This window comes from Diprion similis, chromosome 2 (genome assembly GCF_021155765.1).
Source record: "Diprion similis isolate iyDipSimi1 chromosome 2, iyDipSimi1.1, whole genome shotgun sequence".
In the NCBI taxonomy this organism is placed as follows: Eukaryota; Metazoa; Arthropoda; class Insecta; order Hymenoptera; family Diprionidae; genus Diprion; species Diprion similis.
Window position 1 is genome coordinate 13,069,602 of NC_060106.1, and position 15,650 is coordinate 13,085,251.

At 43.3% G+C, this 15,650-nt stretch overlaps 1 protein-coding gene across 4 annotated transcripts in view; it reads left to right on the forward strand.

The window, feature by feature from the left end:
* The first annotated feature begins 72 nt into the window (after window positions 1-72).
* Window positions 73-15,650, forward strand: part of LOC124416615 (protein lozenge-like) — a 37,780-nt gene continuing 22,202 nt past the window's right edge. For 3 of the 4 annotated variants that reach the window (XM_046897845.1, XM_046897847.1, XM_046897848.1), the window contains exons 1-4: window positions 73-489; window positions 1,200-1,430; window positions 8,828-8,941; window positions 13,205-13,483. In XM_046897845.1, the coding sequence (XP_046753801.1) occupies window positions 222-489; window positions 1,200-1,430; window positions 8,828-8,941; window positions 13,205-13,483 (892 nt within the window). In that variant the 5' untranslated portion in view covers window positions 73-221. The remainder of the gene's footprint in view (window positions 490-1,199; window positions 1,431-8,827; window positions 8,942-13,204; window positions 13,484-15,650) is intronic. The other variant, XM_046897846.1, reaches the window with a different exon arrangement.

Sequence of the window (15,650 nt, forward strand, 5' to 3'; positions counted from 1 at the left end):
GAAGAGCCTATATTGTCGATAAATAACAGCTTAACTTACAATCACTCGTAACAAGTATAATAAATCAAAAACATTCCGACGCAAAAGTGCAAAAAGCGATAGACAGTGTCAAGGGAAACGTGCAAGCGCGTACCTGCATAGTGAAACGAAGAAAACCTCCCTCCACCCCTTCGATTAAAAAGTCACCGAAACTGGTGACTCCGCGGTGCAGTGCAAGTGGGATGCATCTCCCGGTGGGGTCCGTAAGCTGCGGGGAGAATTTCACTGGGACACGAGAGGGTGGCGGTGGTGCTGGGAGTGTCGGGTCAGGAGGAGACGGTGAATTAACGGGATCTTCGCTGTCGCCCCTCCAAGGGGGCGGCTTAGGGTACCAAGGAGGCGGCGGCGGCGGCGAGATGAGCGAAACTGCAGCCGTTGGTGAACTCTGGTGGACGGAGAGGCTCGTCGGCGAGGCGCAGGCCGAACACCCTGGGGAACTCGTCAGGACGGGTGAGGAATCCTCCAATTTTCCACGTCCATTTTCCATTTTCCGTTGAAATTCTTCGCACGCGTCTGCAACCGTCTCGTCATTTAATTCGAGTCGTTGAAACCTGCGAGAGTCAATCGGGAGGATTCATCAATTGAGAAAGTTTGAGAGTCTATGGAAGGAGGCTGCATGAGTAATCGAAATTTGCGTCTTTCCGTTGTATTTCGGATTTTGCAATACCCATTAACGGTTGCACACATCCCGTTAAAAATCCTTGTGCTCGATCATCGATCTTGAATCGTGAATCATCACGCCATCTGGATCGCAACGTAACCGGTGACTTTCTTGCACGCGGTAGCTTAACGCCGGTTAATAAATCTTGCTCATCGTATACACTCGAAATTAACGAAGCTGAAATTTGTAACTTTACTGTAACGAAACATCTGGGAAAATTTAATTAACGTTTAATTGTAGAACGACTTTCATTGCTTGGCTTTTCAAAATATGAACGCGTTTTGTTCATTACGTTCCACACAATTTCGGACAATCCTCGAGACGTGAAGTAACGTTTTTGCCTAAACGTGCATCGTCAGAATAACGTCACTGACTTCGACGTCACCGAAATCAGTGAGCACTTTCTTCCGCGACAGCGACGTCGGTCACTTGGCAATTTCGCAATTCGGTCAGACCCGGGTTCACTCTGTGAAATTATTCTCCTCTTCCCGGCTTCCAGGGTCACCTTACTTCCTCTGCAGCAAGCTACCGACGCATTGGAGATCGAACAAGGCGCTACCGGGCGGATTCAAGGTGGTAGCACTCGGCGAGGTTACCGACGGCACCACCGTCACAGTTCGCGCTGGAAACGAAGACAATTCCTGCGCCGAGATCAGGAATTCGATGGCCCAAATGAAGAACCAGATCGCCAAATTCAACGACCTGAGATTCGTCGGCAGAAGTGGCAGAGGTGAGAATTCGCACGTCACATATATTATCTTGACATACGTTAAACGTTGCGAAGATATATATGTAAATATGTAATTTTTTACCAAACATATCGCAGCTGCAGTTCTGCAGGTGAAACTGGCGAAAAATCTGTATCTGTGATCGATGAATATATATTTGCACGAACAATAATCGTGATAGTAGTGGTAATAATAATGGTGAAAGATCCGCATGGAGACTGACGTGCAAATGTATTTCCATCAGAAATATTATTGTTTCAAAACAGAAAAAAAAAAAAAAAAAAAATAGACAGAGATGGTAAAAATGTACTCGCGTACATATGTGTGTGTATATATGCAACGCTTGACGACACAGACCCATTTTCAATTATCCGATGTCACTGTTCATCAAACAGCTCCATACACACCCTCGAGAGAAAAATCAAAATTCAAACTCTTCGATAATTCGTATAAATTTAACTCAAGAAATCGCGGGTATGATTTTTTTGATGAAATTCACTTTTATACTCGCGTATGTGTAGTCGGAAAATTTATTCACCGCAGGTGTTATAATTACAAACTTATAATTGTACCGTTGTTGAATCATCTCGCAAAATTTTCAAGCGCACAGGAAAATCCGATCATTGAATTCGACGGAGTTTTTGACGCGGTAATTTTGATTTAAATTATGCGTATCACAACTCACGCGTTCACTTGTTTGTCCGTAACTAGAGCTAATCGAAATCTGATACTTGTTAGTGAAACATTGTTGATATAACACACGAGGCAAGTTATTTCTGTTAATGAAATATTGAGGAATTAGAATCGATCTATTCTAGCGAATATCACCAGTTAATTCAGGGAACTTTAATGTCTTTGGCAACAGTATGTGAGATTTGTCATCGTATTCGTGAAATTGATTCATACAGAATATGGTATGACAATGCGTCTTTGCGCGATCTTCCTGAATTCCTTATATACGGCTAGTGAATTTTTTTCATGCCTAAACACCATTTTCATTTCCTTTTTATACCGCGAATAATCTGATTCACAAAAATCTACGCCCAGTTGATTCGAACCGTTCCTTATTTCCTCGATCATCATGAATTTTCGTAGAACGGTTTTATCCCATCTTCGCATTTTGGTAATCTACCAGGAATCAGATGCTGTGTTAGCGAAACATACATACACGCACATGTATCATTCGACTGTGTGATCTACAGTGAGATCCGCAAAAAACGAATATCGCAACCCAACCAGTGAAATTAGTTATAACTTAATCGCTGCCAAATCAAGTTACGTAAACCCGGGACTATAATTAAAAAGCGGTCCGGTTTCGTTGCTACGCGTGTCGGCTGATTTCCCTCATCTATATATATATATTATATATAGGTACACGGAATCGCGAGGCATCGATGATTTCCAGATAAATCAAATGAAATGTAAATTAATTGCGTGACATTTCGATCCGACAAGTGGTTGACATCGTAAAAACTGAAAACGGCGAGCTACCGGAGATTTTATTCTTCCGGATTCCGCAGCAGAGAGCCTCGAGCCACCGGTACTCTGTTAATAAATGCGATCACTCAATTCGCGCACAAAGCGATATAATGGAGGCCGCGGTGTAGCCCTCCGCCCCCGCCTCCACCCCCGCCCTTCGCCCCCGTCCTCCGTCCTCCCGTCGAAATCACAGTTATTGTAATCATCGTCAGGCTACAGGCTAGCCTAGCCCTCCGCCCCGTCGTTCATCCGCTCGGCCTGCAGCCCCCAGAGTCATTACTCGACGTCCGCTGCAATCCCACACCACCAAAAACAACTGGCTGTTAACCCGAAATCATCTCGCGATGGTATCAATCGATCCAAACTGCAATTACCAAGAATGACGTTCCCAGTTTATCATTGGCGTCTGCATTCCCGTCACGGTATTTCGCTCTTCGTACTGTGCGGATAGATCGCAGAAGCTTTTCCCAACGTCGATCATCGCGTTGAAACGGGGATCGAGCGAAGGGAGAAACTCGGTAACCCCTGGAGCCTTAAAGTTTGCACACATGTAAGACACCTTCGACCCCAGTTCGAAATTCAATTGACTTATTATTTTCACCTCGAGGCGATCACCTACGAATTATTTTTCACCCATTCGGGATCACGGGGTTCCATGGTTAACAGATTGATCCAGAGAGCAGTGCATCGGCTCGCGGATACGATTCGTTACCCTTTTGTCACACGTTTTATCGTCATCTCCTATACAGCCCCCGCGGTTCAACGGAGCTAACCCTGCACTGCAGTTTCAGTCGTAAATTCGTACCCTATTCATATGCACACATACACAAATATGTATATAAAACCTTAGGGAATGTGTCCACCAGATCATGTGGATATTATTGTTGTACCGAAAAATCATCGGTTGTTATATATGTCTATAGCAATAACAATCCGCGGTCAACTGGCCAATTCAATTTACAAATTAATCTGCGGTTTTCATTGCATCGAAACGGCGGTTGCTATATTAATGAAATGATTTTTTATATATAGGAAAAAGTAAAAAGCATCGTTAATCTTCGCTAATGAAAACAGCTCATCAATTGCCCCGTGGATAGTACCAACACTCATGTACAGTGTTCCATCCGTAAAGTACGTAATTGTACGTGTGACGGCGTGTGGTAAAGGACACAGAGAGAAAGCTCGTTTCCGCGCATCCAATATAATTTGCAATAATATAAATTATATCGCACATTTCTGTGTACGTATTCGCCGTCAATCCTCTTCCCACATTGGACTGCAACAAGCCCCGAGGCTTCTTTCCCTCGTTATGTCTATTCGCACGACAACGGACTGGTATTACAAACAATTCGTACAAATGTTTCTTTTGTAAACATATTAATTTGAGTGCAGGAATATCCGGCGCGGGCTCTTCAGCAGCAAAAAGCTCGCAGATAAATCCGCAATTAGCGTTAAATTTTCGTTGGAAATCTTCCTTAATTCCCTTTGGTAGATATTATAACTGCATTTACTCGATTGCAAAAATTAAACAACAGTTATATCCAAGATAGTATTTATCTCAATAATCCTCAGCAGACAATTTATTCATTAAAAAAAAACTATTTAACTGAACCAGTGGAAATAATTTCATTTCAAAGATACTTCTCTTACTACCACATGAAAATCACCATTCGAAATCATCAAATTTCTTCTAATGAACCACTTTCGTATAAATATTCACTTGGATTCGACTATATCTTTTCCTACCCCAGAGTATCAATCAAGAGTTAATATCCGAAATCCTGTCGATCATAAATTACCGATCACCGTGCTAAATCATCACTCCGTTATCATAACCTCGACGAGTGCGTGAATTAGGGCATAAAATAAGAGGGAACAATTCAAAGCCTCGAAAGCCATATATGGAGTAATTTCTGCCGCTACGTTCCATAATTAGTAATATATATATACTGATAGCAAATATCTATGTATATATATATATATATATATATATATATATATATATATATATATATATATATGTGTCTATATACACATACCACGTACAGGGTCAAAATTACCACCGATAGTAATTATTTGACAATTCACCCCCGTTTCCCACCCACCCCTCCTCTCTCTCCGCCTCCCCCGTGCGAACTCGCCTACCGACGCACCCTACATTTTTCGCCAGCCCTGCTCAGCGCGACGGGACGTAACGCGACGTAACGCAACGTGCGGTGCACCGTATATCCTATCCTATCCTATAGCCTGGACGGTATGCCCCCGTTTCGTCCCATTGGTGTTGAGCTAGACTCTGCCGGACCGGCTGGCTGTCTCTGCAGATGACTGTTCCCATCATCGAGTATTAACCGCAGCTCCGGCACGGGGGCGGCTGCATTATTAGCCCCAAATGCGATAGACCGGTGCCACCTACCCCTGAACCACCCCGCGCCCCTCGACCACCTACCCAGTACCAGGACACCGGCCTGCATGGCCGTACGCCGACGAGCATTCTCTCAAAGAATTCGACAGTTTTTGCCTCCGTCGAGGACACAGATTCCAATGCGGAATTGTACGGTCTTGCATAATCTAGGAATGTCTTACTCTGTGGATCTTGTCACGGTGGATCGTGTCTTTTATAGGGAATATGGATCGCCCGATGAGCAACATTCTTTTTGATATGCTATTTTTCAAATCGTCCTTTATATTTTGTACTCTGTTATAACTGACAATTTAATTCGTCAGCTCTAAATTATCGAATACACATCTTTTTTTATTTTAATTCTCCTTATATTGTAACTTTATGCTTATAATTTAATTTCTACGTTTCGGACCGTGTCAAATTGTTCTTCTGCCTTTTCTTTTCTTTTTGTTTTTATCATTCTGAACAAAAAAAAAAAAAATAGGTTGCAAAATGTTACTTAAAGAATTTGAATTATACAAGAAAACTTATTTATTACAGAATAATTCATTTTGTTACGTACGCAATATCGGTTACAAAGTATTTTATTTTATTGAAGGTATTCGATAAACGACGTTGTCTACGCAGCTTTCACCAACTTACGAAAACTCCTTTTACTTAGTGACCGGATCTAATAATGAAAATCGTCATCTTATAGATCCCGACAAGAATTGTAGTTTAAATTTCTAGTAAAATGGTCAATAAAATTCACGAAAAAAACTCCCTGCAGAACCACCCTACTCATCCTAAATGGTCATTTTTCGAAATTCACCCCTTCGATGCTTCGTCGTCGTCATTCAGCGAAATGAATAAACACGACAAGGTACAGACTTCGCCTTGATCGAATCCAAGGAATCTAAAAATTACTCCAAATCGTTTCATAATCGTTTCACTGGATAATCCACGTGATAATCCGGCCAGTTGAACTGTGCATCGCATTCCTGCGTAACACGGGCACATAGATGGTATTCGCTCCGTCAACAATGACGATAACAATGATACAATGAAGGGCATAAAGGGATGACACAGAAATCCGACGGGACGGTCCGGACGATATGTGACGACGCAGTCAGTTGCAGTTGCAGTTGCAGTTGCAGTTGTCCCGTCGGCGAGAAAGGGGTTACGAAGGGGTGAAGGGGGGAGGGGGTGTTTGATGCCTGTTATCATGTTGACGAACGCTCGGCAAAGGTGCATACACGTAGGTACATACGGTTATAAGTGAACGAATGAAATATACCTGCTTGAATACGGGATGTGAAAAGATTTGGCGAAGAAACGTCGAAACGGTTTTAGGTGTCTGCAGTTGACAAAAAGGCGCCGATTTCCACCGGGATAATTGCACAAATCGGATAATTGAATGACTTTTTATCCGTGCCTGCAGATTATATCGAGCGAAACGCGAAATCATTCACCACAGCTGCGGTGCACCACTCGCGAGAGGTAAAAAAATATTCCCAAATTATGTAAACGACGTATATATATATACATAATGACTCGGTTTCTATCACTTTGATGGTTTTTTTTCTTTCATCTTTTCTTTATCTCCATGCATTTAACACGTCCGAATAATAGTTTCTACGAATGCTGTGAATATAAATGTGTATATGCGTGTAACGCGGAATGGAAAGCGCGATTATATGTATACAGATATCTATGTACGTATACACATAACGCGATTCGTAACGGAATAAAGAAACAACGCGGCGCGGCGCGAGTCTAATTCAGTAATTAATAACAGTATACATATAAATAATAATTTTCTCCCTCAAACCTCGTATATTTTCTAAAAAAAAAAAAAAAACAGAAAAAAAGAAAAAAAAATCGCAGAGAAAGAAAAACTTTCATTACGCTCGAACGGACCGTCTGATTCGATTTTTAAATAAATGGACTCTACAACGGAAATAGGGATGAAAAAAGGGACTCGCAAGTAGAGATTATTACACCGGCTTCTATTTCAACCTCAAAGAGTCAGTCCGTGGTGTTACGTTGTAGAGAAACAGTCGCTTTTGCAGGCGTGGAGACAGGCGGCGAATTCCGGAACGACTCTCGGCTGGTCATAAAAAATGAAACGTTTCAACTTTTAATAACGCTCCCAAACACTTTGTACGAATCGTTAAGACAGCTCCAAGTTCGGTACAGTCTTGGCGAAAATTTTTCACCCCGTTCCCATTGAGCCTCAAGGGGTTAATCGTTCTCGCCACGTTACAGGATCAGCTTCAATGTTAACGACTGCAAGGATGCACCCGAATCCTTGGACCGGAATTGCGCCAAGTTACCCGCGGCCCCTAATTCATGCCTTCAATAAAAACGCTACCTGATAATTATTACACGCGTTTAAATTAAAACGACTATTATCCGAGGCCTAACCGCCGCCATGGTGCGTTCAATAACCTGCTGGTCCACCGACCCATAACAGAGCTCTGATGATAATTGCGAGGTATTTTTTGGTGAACCGCAGCCAGTCGATGGCTGTGTGTATAACTGATCCGTAATCGCGGTGAACCCCGAGGAGCTGGACTGCTCGAATCGGACGAAGTGTCGGAGAGGCTGTGAGCTCATTGGAATTACGAAAATGCGGGATCTCATCCCGGGGGACGATAATCTTTATTTTATCCTCTGCAGCGAAGTTTTTTTTCGCTCGGACTGTATACTGTATGTCTAGCTGTTTTCGCGCCGATCTTTGGTCCGCAAAACAGCTCGCCAATGACACAGGATAATACAATGAAGCGAGGAGGCGTTTAAAACCGAAGAAGCTGCGGCAATGAATTACCAAATGCATATTAGCGACTAGGCGGTTAAGACCGAGTAGTCAATCTCTTACAACGACGTTTATGGAGAGAGAATTAATATACCGGGCCTCCAACCTCCGGCTCTGAAGCGCAGTCGTATATCGCGCCTACAGCTGCGTGTGCGCACCTACACGAGTAGGTATACCTACGTATAATACGCACCTCGCTTCGCTCTTTCGCTAATACTTTTCTCAATACCCGCGAACCCTCGAGCAGCCGCCGAGCGCCGCGCTCCGACTCGGGGGGCTAATAGATATAGAAGTAATTAATAGCCATTTTATTTCGCCACTAAGATTATATATGCGCATAATTACCCAAGGCAATATATATATGAGCGAGAGTGCACTTTGTAGCGAGATTTCTTTCCGAATTCTATAGGAAAGAACGTCGATTTTTCATTTTTTTTTTTTTTTTAAACCTGATTTATACTGCAGATGCGTTACACTTTTGCAACGATAATAATTAGATGTTGTCGCACCGCCTGCACTGTAAGTTAATAAAGATAAGCGAATATCCGTTATCGTTAAAAATTTCCTCAACCAACGAAGCGTGTATTGTGTGAAAACTGAGAAAACCAATCTTAGAATTAGACGATTGCATCGTACAACTGCGACGTCACGCGTAACTATTACGAGAAAATTTCCACCATGTTTATTAACTATTTTCTCTATTTCTATTTTTCTCGTTCCAGGAAAAAGTTTCAGCATAACGATAACGATATCAACGAGTCCGCCCCAAGTTGCGACCTACAGCAGGGCGATTAAGGTGACGGTTGATGGCCCAAGGGAACCCAGATCCAAGACCAGTGAGTACCTACCACAAGATGAGCCGAAGGTCGTTTAAAATTTGGACATTTTTACCATTTATCCAGGCACTGCAGCTCGTGTCGTGAACTTTTTTTCTGTTTTCTACTTTCCTTCTTCGTTTTTCATTCAATTTTACCCAAAGGGTTTACAATGTGACCGCCATTGTGCATCGTTGGATCAATGTAGCTTCAATTTGCACGCAACGCGCCAGCAACCGCCACGAATTCGGCTTGCATGCTGCTCGCTTAAGTTTCCTGCCAAACGCGAATCGCACGGCATGGCATGTGGTTCGCGACGTCACTTTGTACGCCTGCAGCTTCGATCCCCTTTTTTCACTTTATCCTACACCCTTATTATTTTCCTCTTTTTCAAAGTTTGCTCGTAGTCAAAATTCATGCAACAAAATGAGTCGTTATAACTTATCACGTTGTTGTTGGTGATGTTGTTGTTACTATTACGCCGACGATTGATCAGGTACCGTATTCCACAGCTCTGCTGCAGTGCACCAAACTAAACCGCAAATCTGTACTGTTTGCGGGCATTTCGCATTTTGAGGAATCAAGTATTGATGAGGCGAGTCGCAAGCTTTCAGATATACACTTCCAGACTAGCTACCATCCCCTCTAAATTCAACAACACCTATTCAGGCTATGAATGGCTATAAAATAGGGGTGCAGGAGATTGTAAGCCTTTGAAATATCGATCGAAAAATTCCCACGGTCACGTGATCCGAGAGTTTTCCCTGTAAATAAACGATTAGGGGGAGGAGTGTTGATAAATCTTGAATACCCAGAATAAAAAGCTCGATATTCTTAATATCGCGGAATAGCATGACGCTCAGAAATTGGAAACGGATCTGTCTGCTCCTCGATAAGCTGACAATCGCTTTTGAGAGGCTGTAACAGCCGATACTTGGACGTTTGACGTCTCCCTGAGCTCCCGTGGGATCGTTAGGTTTTGGGCCATGGCAGCAACACGTATCCTAATAGGTTCTTGTCCGGGAGGCCAGAAATTCGACGGGGGTTTCGGGGCCGGTAAGAGGCGGACAACATATTGCATATACGACTAGAGGGTCGCGTGCGTGCGCGGCTCCGTAGGCAAGGCGTATCGCTGTTTTACCGAAGCCACGCCGGGTTACAGCGGCGGCATTGTCTTCTAACAATGGCACACGACACCCCAGAAACACCTGCCACCCCTTATTATATCAATATAATCGTCAGCGAGCTTTTTGTTATTGAAATTGTTTCTACTTTTTCACATAATTTCATGTAATTGAGCTATTTTTCCGTAATTTTCGAAACCTGTTCCTCAATTCTTGCATATAAGCCGCGCGCCGCGGAGACATAAGGCGCCCCCTTCTCAACGTCCGCTTTGCATGCGAACGCGTAGGTACTTCCGATGCCGTAGTCCTTTCAGGCGCGTATGTCAAGCTAATTGTAATTTGATATTTTACTGAACATCCGGAGATTAATTGTGAATTATGCATCTTTTAAGTTTGATTGTGAAAGCAAATCTTAATACACTACAACGGACCAAAGAAACGCCTCGTGTCTGAATTATAGCTTTTTCCCACTCATTGACGAAGAGTTGATTTTCCTCTCTTTTTCTCGTGATATTCAAACGCGTATTTACAACCCCCATTGCCCCTGCTAGGGGATGGAGACACAGTGATGACCATGGTGTCCAGTGCATCTGTAACGTGAATCATGGAGTTGTTTGAATTTCACTCGACGTCAAGAAGGGCCTAACAATAAGACGCTGGGGAGTGGTCTCACGAAGCCTGCGAGCTACATCCGCTGCTATATGTGATTAGATAAATGAGTCCACGCCGTTACATTATAACCCATACACACTCACGCACACACATTAACGCGCCGCGGATATGTGCATACCGTGTACATATTAAATCACGGCTGGGACTCGAGCTCCAACACCAATAACAATACACTCGCATTTTTATTCACGTACGTTCACACACAGTTTCTGAAAATCTTGACTTATATAATCACGGAGAGACATGTAATTCAAATGTAACACGATTCGAGTGAGAAATATTAAACTTTCAAATTTTTCATTCAATTTCAATAAAATTTACAGGGTATCTCGAAACCGCGAAACTCAACTCACATGCAAAATTTGGAACAATTTCATCAAACCGTCGCAGAGATGTTTCACCTTCTGTACTCAAATAAGGATAATTCGGCAGAAAACTACGACGCGCGTGAAACTGCAACGTAAGAATAGGTCAGCTGTATATTTTTATGGAGTAAAATATTAACGGGTAGTTATTCTACACACATTTTTACTTGCTGCAGATTCATCTCAGGCCAGGTTCATGCCCCTGCCTTTTCTCTCCCCCTTAACCTAACCTAACCTAACCTCCCCCCCCCCCCCCCCCCTCCGAGACATTCGGTACGGGCAGAGATGAACACGAGTCAAAAAAGGCCTGATGGTGTAGAACAACGTAGGTTTGGGCCTTACAGCGCCTCACGTCCGGTACGTGAGAAGTCAATCGTGGGATCTTCGGCTCGATCCGATGTATATAGCCATGGCTCTCGATCGGAGAGCTCGAGAGCTGATCGGGAACAGTAGCCACTAGCCACCGGTGAACGATACAATCTCACTTGTATAATACTTGGTATCGACGTCCCGCACAGATATGCCCTGATCGTGGGTACAATTTCGCGCAGTTTGCGGTCGAATATTATTTGTCGCTCTTCTTGCGGCGGATCAGAGCTATTATTTCGTGGGAGTAGTAGGCTGGGATTCGATACAATTATTTTACAGTAATCCTCGATCCCAGCATTCGTGCGCATCCCGATTATTGCGAGTGTTCTATAGCCATTTCTTCTTCTTCTTCTTCTTCTTCTTCTTCTTCACTGGAACGTGAATACCTACTTTCCGGAAAAATATTCCATACGCGTTGGAATTGTGTCAAAGTAAATACAGATGGCTGCAGGAATTTCGCTGTAATTCCATGCCGGCATCCAACGATCGGGGAGATTTCGAGGCGTCATGGTGAAAATATTTCGTCAGCCTTAGTACGCCGGAGTCGAGGTTTCGCCGATACTAGTGGGTCCTGGATATCGTTTGTACAATTAGGCGGATATTAGGATGATTAAGAGGCTCGACCACGTTGAAATCTCGGTTCAATAGCATGCCGTACGTTCCATCGCCTCGTGTCTTTCATAATTATGGTCTCTGCAGAGGCATTCGCTTCGACCCGACATTATACCTACCTAGTTATGGGTGTAACTATGCTTTTGACGTACGCGCTAATCCAAAATCATTCCAATTGATGCCAGCATCAATTTCTCCGTGTATTTGCGGAGAAAAACCTTGGCCGTATCAGCGGCTGTTCAAAGGTTGATTGATCTAGGCAGAATCTCAACTCCTTAACGTCTTTACAACGCACGGAGCTGCCCGCCAATTATCGGCACACGATCGGCCTGCCGCCTTGCAAAACTCGATTTCCCTCCCATTTTCGACACAGTTCGTTGTACCCGTTTAGCGATCCACACAAACCTGAAATACCCTTTAGGCCCAACGCTCTCCGGCTTCTTTTTCACTGGCGTAATCGGTAAAACTTCCCCGGTTCCAGAATTCCCTGCACGAGCCGCGACCTTTCTAATCAAACCCTATCCAACTTATCGAGTCCCACGAAAATTCGATAAACGCTTTCTAACTATCAGTAATGCACCTTCGTCCAGCCTTAATGATTAGAATGCTATTTGGTCGAAGGTCTACATGGAAATAATATTTTAGAGAAATTTGCCGCAGGTTGTTTCTTGAGGGTGTCAGAAAGATTCCGGACAAAGCTAAACTTTTTTCTTTCATTTTTGATTGACCGATTATTTTCTCAAGGTCCGGAAATTCGCGGAGCTTCTTTGAAAGTGAAAATCAAGAGAACTGCAAATTTAAACACTTTCAAATTCGCTTTAAAATCCTCAACGAAATCTGATTTTCAACTGGCTCGATCCAAATTTCCAACAATTTGATATTTATATATAAAAATACATAATCCAACTATCCGTACATAAAGGTGACTCTAATAATCTTTATTCCAAAAATTTTTTGGGACTTGATTAATGACAATTCAAGCCGTTGTGAAGATGGAATTGGCAGAAAAGCGTAACACTTCAGCACTGGAGAAAACTCTCGATGCTCATGAATCTCTCTCTCTCTCTCTTTTTCTGCCCCCCCCCCCTCCCCCACCCTTTCTTCCCTTTATTCTAATTGAAATATGTTTTGCCCCACAATTGACTTAGGGCAGCAGCAGCAGTTCCGGGCAATCGGACTGGGCCAGAGGCCTTACATAGATTCGGGCCCACCCTTCGGCAGTCACTTGAGAGACTCGCTCGACCATCAGTACCGTAAGAGCAAGTACCATCACCACCATCACCACCACCATCACCAGGGTGTAAGCGCGACCTCCCCGACGTCCGTCGTTCCCGGGCAGCTGACGGGATCCGCGGGTTCGTCGGGCGGACAGGCGACGACGGCTCAGCAGGAGTGTTACAAGCAGAGCCCGCCCCACGGTGGTAAGTTTTCTCACGTTTATCGTTATATACCTACGTCAGTTGGTATTTATTTGTTATTACAGAAGCGTGGAAAATTTTAATCCATATCGTATAAGAATAATTAAGAGACCGGAAACGTCGCGGTTTCAAGGGTGTTTCCTGCCGCGGACAGCTCATGTCTTAAGGTTTACATAGACGGAAAAAGAAAATTAATGTCGTATTTTTACCGCTTAACTTTGGGGACTGGCGCGTTTTTCTTCTTGACATTACTGTAACAAGGTTTATTATACCAAAATGTGACTTTTATCGGTGGTAAGATATACGTTGCAGATTAGATCTATATTAACTCCCAAGCGTTACTTTACCGCAATATTTATAATCGATAATTTCCTCGGAGTTTGAGATGAGTTTTTATGATTTAAAATTAATTATTCGAGTTAATTAAAGAAAGAAAAAAAAAAATTGAGACGCATAGCGTAGTGAAATTACGAGTATCACGGATAAAAAAAAAAATGTAATTTAACTGAATATTTGTGAATTGCACACGTAGTGTAATCTTTGTATCTCCATGAACTGTCCTCGATTGATGAAATTATCTGAAAGGATATAGAAAATATCGAGAGTTTTTTCCGAAAGATTTTGAAACGATTAGACCATAACGGTCATAGTGTCCAGTTGTGACGCACGGTCTTCAGCCCGATTTCCGGGAATGGTGAACAGCTGTTGAGAAAGCGCGGGAGTCACGGAGAGCCGTAGAAACAACAGCGTCGGACACGCGACGTGGTCGTTCGTATTATAAAGTGCGCCGTGACGCTGTAGGATCGATAATTAGCGTAACATTCCCTAGCAGTCTTCGAACCGATTGCGGAATGATCCACGATTCGATCAATGATCGAAATTTTTGGATCCCTCCGAAGTGCAAGTCGTCGGTTATACCTGTGCGACAGAATTATGAACTTTTGGGACGAAAATGAAGCTCTGCTCGCACGTTGTAGAATATATCTACCATAATTAATCCGGTCACGGAGCATCCTGGTGAAATCGTGTAATGAATCACCGCCGATCGTGCTGCAGTATTACGGCAGCCGAGCTGCAATCCTCCGTGCAAGCGAGCAGAGGCAATTGCTGGATATAACTGAGAACAAAGGTTTCCGATAGATTTTTTGTTCGCACGTCGAGAATTACCGAGGCGTAATCGCAAGCGCGATCGAAATCGGAATCGGTCCGATCGGCCAAATGATTCTCTAACGAGAAACGAAAGCACGTGTTGCGTTAGAGCCTCAGCGAAGCCTCGCGGGTCCACAAAGGCCCAAGGCCCAATAAGACCCAAACGCGAGCCCGGGGAGCCTAGCAGGCGTGGGGCACGTACGCGGGCCCATTTACCATTACCTCAACCCTGCGCGGAGCCGTGAGGCCCAAACTACCTTTGCAGGTACCTCCGCCGGACCCTAATCAACTGTATAAATAATATAAACGCTCACAGCTCGGCCGAGAACGCTACTCGGTAGATAGAGAGATATAGATACGAGTTATACGGAAAGGATCTTCCGCCGATTCTATTGAAATCGGGTTTCTACAGCGTTAGAAGGTTCTTCCATTTCGAACTCGGGCCCAGCCTTATAGGCCTATTTATTCTCAAACGATTTTAACCCAGGAAAATAAACTTATTACGAGCGGACAATTGCTACGGTTTTGACGAAAGAATTTATCTGAACAATGAATTTTCAAATCGATTCAATTCGTTCGTCGGATTCGAGTACAAATTTCTTTTGAATGAATTCGACAGTCTTTTGATGATTTCTCTTCGCTCTATCGATGGAAAAATAAAATTATCGTAAACGAAGACAGAAGAAAAATTTGCTTCAAAAACATGTCAACGCAACTAAATTCGTTTCCGTTACATCTAATTGCGTTTGTGTCCAGAATACAATTCTACGTTTTATTCGTTTATACTTTGACCTTTGTTCATTTAAAATCTTTATAATAGATACTGCATCTTCTTCCTCAAGCAGCCATTTTACTTTTCGATCCTCGTCCACCCCGGGAACACGTTTAAAAGTAAAATCTCGCAGATTCACGACAGAAGAAAAAAAAAAAGAAAAAAAAAAACTGCTACCGAAATCCAGACGCCGTAGGATCGTCGCGAGCCCTGCAAGTGCAACTGCAGAATGGAATGGGCGTAGGTCTA